The 5,000-nt window shown below is 43.1% G+C and overlaps 1 protein-coding gene across 1 annotated transcript in view; it reads left to right on the top strand.

The window, feature by feature from the left end:
• Positions 1-5,000, top strand: part of LOC125046159 — a 32,165-nt gene that overhangs the window by 18,395 nt on the left and 8,770 nt on the right. The window contains exons 2-4 of the mRNA XM_047643841.1: positions 418-460; positions 1,064-1,190; positions 4,808-4,920. Of these exons, the coding sequence (XP_047499797.1) occupies positions 418-460; positions 1,064-1,190; positions 4,808-4,920 (283 nt within the window). The remainder of the gene's footprint in view (positions 1-417; positions 461-1,063; positions 1,191-4,807; positions 4,921-5,000) is intronic.

The following is a 5,000-nucleotide window of genomic DNA, read 5'->3' as shown; positions in this document are numbered from 1 at the left end:
GCATCGTTGGCTGAGCGAGCGCCGGCCGCTGCTATTGGCCACGGCGGCTAGTTCTTGCGCGGCCCGCCGGGGGAATTAGTGCTTCGTTGGATGTTTCTTGCTAGCAGGCTCCGACATGTAAACAGTCATTGTTATTATGTGAGGAAGGTGTCATGCGAGCTGGCTTCTTCATTGCGGTCGCAGCAAAACCCAGCTTAGAGTTTGTTAAGACTCCGACCTCAGATCGGAAATAAAGGTGTGCAGGGAACAGTGGTTATATGACACCGTGAAGAGATCCGGCGAACAGAGAAATGGTGAGCAAGAGGAACAAATGTGGATCTAAAAAGCCGATAACAGTTAAACGTTTCGGTAAGATTGTTGTTTTTGATGCTTCTGTTTTACCATCTTATATTAATGTGATTTTTTCTTTTTTTGCAGACTGATATATCTTGCCGTTATCCTGCTGGTGCTGCTGTATGTGGTAAGTGGAACAGACTGCGAATGTGCTTGTTGTTTACCCGCTGAGCGCTGCCGAGGTCTCGATGAAAAAAAGTGAAGCGATAATTCCTTTCTAATATTTTATCTCACAATGATATTTTGAAAATCAACGCTGCATTTGCATATGACTGTATATTTTGTCAGTGTAAACATGTATAAACAAAAAGCAATAATCTTACGTGGTTCTATTACTAAACCTTACTTGTTGCACGGTACAACCTAGGACTTTGCTTAAAATTGTCATATAAACCTTTTCTTAACTTGGTCTTAGTGCATGGTATAAGTTTCTTTGATGCAATTATTCACATTGATATATTTATTTGCAAACACGTTGGCTTTGCTTCTTGTTGGCTTGGCCGCTAATATCACTCTCGACAGTGGCATAATTTTCACATACTGATCACATTCCTTACAAACGGGAACAAACACAACTCTGAAATTTTCTTCTGTTTGGTAAACAGAAGAAAAGACGAACACATCAAAACAACAAACACATCGCGAATACAGTAAAAGAATCCACATGTAACACATAAAAATACCCATGAATGACATACAACTGACGAAGGCGTCCCTCTGCCTCCCGCAGGGCTCAGCAATGGGTGGGAGCGGAGACATCGTGCTCGCCGCAGCGTCGGAGAACGAGAGCGGCGTCTGCCTCTCCTTCAAGCATCGCAAAAATCTGACGGCCTGCTGCAACCACGCCGACAAGATGCGTGAGTATTTGGCTCTTATTATTCTTATTCTATCGTCTTTGGTATTCTTCTGTTTACTTCCTATTTGCTTTTGCTGTATTATCATCTTTCTTGTGTTATACTTTCGTTTACTTTTTCGTATAATTTGTTTGTTTTTCTTTTCCGCTTCCGTTGACTCTTTTTCCTCCTTTGTTCATATTATTTATTCCCAAAATGATCGGCTGGAAACAACTGATTTTGAGTGAATTTATCTGAGATAAATAAGTCTAAAATCATATCCATCTCAAAGTCAGTTAGAAATGTTAGCTTGTAAAAACAAACAAGCATGATTACGAAACAAATGTCAAACACCGTGCTTGAGTCGAGTAACATCCATTAACGTCAGTAACTACAGGGTTTCAAAAGACAAAAAAGAAATAAGTAAGTGTCCCCCCAGACCCAAAGTATGTACCCTCGAATGAAAAGAAAATCCATCAATTCTTTAAAACATATTCACTGTAAAACCCTCTAACGCCTTCACTGCCATAAATCGTTCGGGACTAAGCTAGTCTCAACCAAAAATTACTGTCAGAAAATGGATAATTCTGAAATATGGCAAACGATTAGCGACTATTTTGAAACATGTTTATCTTTTATGGCCGCGGTCAGTATACCTGGCCTTCCAGCCTTCCCTGCGTGGGAGAGCGGGAGAGGGAAGGAGGCAGACGAAAAACAAGAGAGAGTGAGAACGTGTGAGAGAAAGAGAGAGAGAGAGTCCAAACAAACTAGATATGCTTAGCAGTATTTTTTTTTTTTTAATCCGTCGCTTTCAAGTGATTGTAAAATTAAATGATAAATTCTATCCATCGCATCTCGACCATGATATACTTTTATCTCCCGTCTAATGATTTCTCTTTTAAGGAGAATAAGACAAATCATAGGAATTAAAATATGGCGCTTCAAGACACTATACGCAAGTCTAACTAAACGAAATCAGTAACCAAATTATAAAGGCATGGCCACCAACAGAGGAAATAGGCAGCAGTAAAACAAACAGAATCGAAAGGAACTACGACCGAGTCCGGCCCAGAGGTCGTGACATAATTCATCAACAATCACCCACCTGTAAGCCAAGCACGGCCCCTCCCCTTGAGGTCGTTATGGCGCGGGTTCCTTCGGCATCAGCTGGGAGAGACACGCGGTTCCTTATAAAGCGCGACAGGACTCAGAAGACACAGATTTTGTATTTATTTATTTGTGTTTCTACCCAATTGATCCGTGACGAGTTGGTGTTTTGCAAAGATGCATCGTTCTCATAATAGCATCAGTCCGCGAGTTATGGCTCGGGACGCTGCGAGGAAGCCCTATTCATTCCCAGCCTATTAACGTCCAGGAGGAGGAACGCACAACGTTGTTTATTGGATCTGAATGGCCGTATGTCAATAAATGCGAATGAAAACAGCCACACTGACAGCCGGCCTTCGTTAGCTTCGAAAATTATTGTCAAGAAAGCGAGAACTCCAACCTTGGCCAAGATCAGAAGGTCGGAGGACGTCCGTCTGTGTTTCTTGCTATTTGTCAGGCACTGAGTGGTCTCATCGCGTATTCATATATATATGTGTGTGTGTGTGTGTGTGTGTGTGTGTGTGTGTGTGTGTGTGTGTGTGTGTGTGTGTGTGTGTGTGTAGATAGATAGATAGATAGATAGATAGATAGATAGATATAGATATATGTGTATACATTTTTATATATGTAAATATATGTATATGTATATACAGAGATATAGATAGATAGATATATGTATGTATATATAGATATATGTATATATATGTATGTATATGTATATGCATGTTAATATATATATGTATGTATATATGTATATGTATATATATATGTATATATATATATATATATTATATATATATAGATATATGTATATATATGCATATATACATATATGTGTGTGTGTGTTTGTGTGTGTGTGTGTGTGTGTGTGTATGTGTGTGTGTGTGTGTGTGTTTGAGTGTGTGAGTGTATGTATGCGTGTGTTATATACAGCAGTATTGCTTTCGAAGTGCTATCTATATGCCTTCCTACCACCACTACCATACCTGTACTGCTACGGCGACGCCATTCATTACAAACGCAAAGCACCAAAAATACACAGTTATGCAGACAGCAAACGGTGACCCCCCCCCCTTCCTGTGGGAAGGGGGGGGTAGGCGCAGGGCAGCCCCCGACCCGACCAGCACAGCACCTCAGTGTCGGACACGAATACAAGTCGCTTTCTCACTCATATTTATTTCCTCATTATTCTCAGTGGAACACCACTCATGCAACTTGCGAGAGGTGGTGTTGCTCATGGACATCCTATATGTAAATTAAAACGCGCGTCTACGTGACTTGGTGTTTTGATACGCGTGTGGATAGGTGGATAATGGCTTCCTTGCCTATATGGTTAATGGTGTTGCTGTCGTCTTTTCCACTCTATTTACCCTCCTTATTTTTTATATCAGTAGTTGTCTGTTATTCTTTTCTACTACTTCCGATGACACCTATAGTATGGTTTATTCGACATTTTTAATAACTTCGTTACAGCAGTAGTGTACTACGTCACACACGCGCACATGCACACACGCACTCACGTACGCACGCACGCACGCACGCACACACACACACACACACACACACACACACACACACACACACACGCACACACACACGCTCGCACGCACGCACGCACACACACGCACGCAATCACGCACGCACACACACACACACACACACACGCGCGCGCGCACACACACGCACACACGCACGCACGCACACACACACACACACACACACGCACGCACGCACGCACGCACGCACGCACGCACACATATGCACGCACGCACGCACGCACTCACACAAGCACACACACTCACAGACGCACGCACGCACACACGCACGCACGCACGCACGCTCGCACGCACGCACGCTCGCACGCACGCACGCACGCACACACACACACACACACACACACACACACACACACACACACACACACACACACACACACACACACACACACACACACACACACACACACACAGATGGAACAAACTGCACTGTGGACATGATTACTACTTCTTGCTACATACTTTAGGTGCCAAAATTTATTACCTATGATTTGTCTAGTTCTCCTTAAGAGAGAAATTATTGGACGGGAGATAAAAGTATATCATGGTCGAGGTGCGATGGATACAAGTTATCATTTAATTTTACAATCACTTGAAGGGGACGATTTTTTCTGGATGTATTCCTTGGCATATCCTGTTTGTTTACTCTCTCTCTCTCTCTCTCTCTCTCTCTCTCCCTCTCCCTCTCCCTCTCCCTCTCTCTCTCTCTCTCTCTCTCTCTCTCTCTCTCTCTCTCTCTCTCTCTCTCCCTCTCCCTCTCTCTCTCCCTCTCTCTCTCTCTCTCTCTCTCTCTCTCTCTCTCTCTCTCTCTCTCTCTCTCTCTCTCTCTCTCTCTCTCTCTCTCTCTCTCTCCCTCTCCCTCTCCCTCTCCCTCTCTCCCTCTCCCTCCCTCTCTCTCTCTCTCTCTCTCTCCCATTCGCATTGCCATTACCGAAACAGTTTTAGTTTAATCGTTTCCCCGTCCTTCTCTCCCAACAGAAATCATTCGCGTGTACAAGACATCCCCGAACCAGGGCATCTTCCATTCGTTCGACCAGAAGAGGATCCTATGCTACGAAAAGAATAAGAAGAGGTTCCGAATCCTCAAAACGGTAAGTTTGATTCCTTATCTTTCCTTGTGTTTTTATTCTATGAATGTATTGGTATTGGTTACTGTCATTATTATCATATT

Source organism: Penaeus chinensis, chromosome 38 (genome assembly GCF_019202785.1).
Source record: "Penaeus chinensis breed Huanghai No. 1 chromosome 38, ASM1920278v2, whole genome shotgun sequence".
Lineage (NCBI taxonomy): Eukaryota > Metazoa > Arthropoda > Malacostraca > Decapoda > Penaeidae > Penaeus > Penaeus chinensis.
The sequence above is the reverse complement of the archived record's forward strand: the minus strand, read 5'-3'. Positions and strand labels throughout refer to the sequence as shown.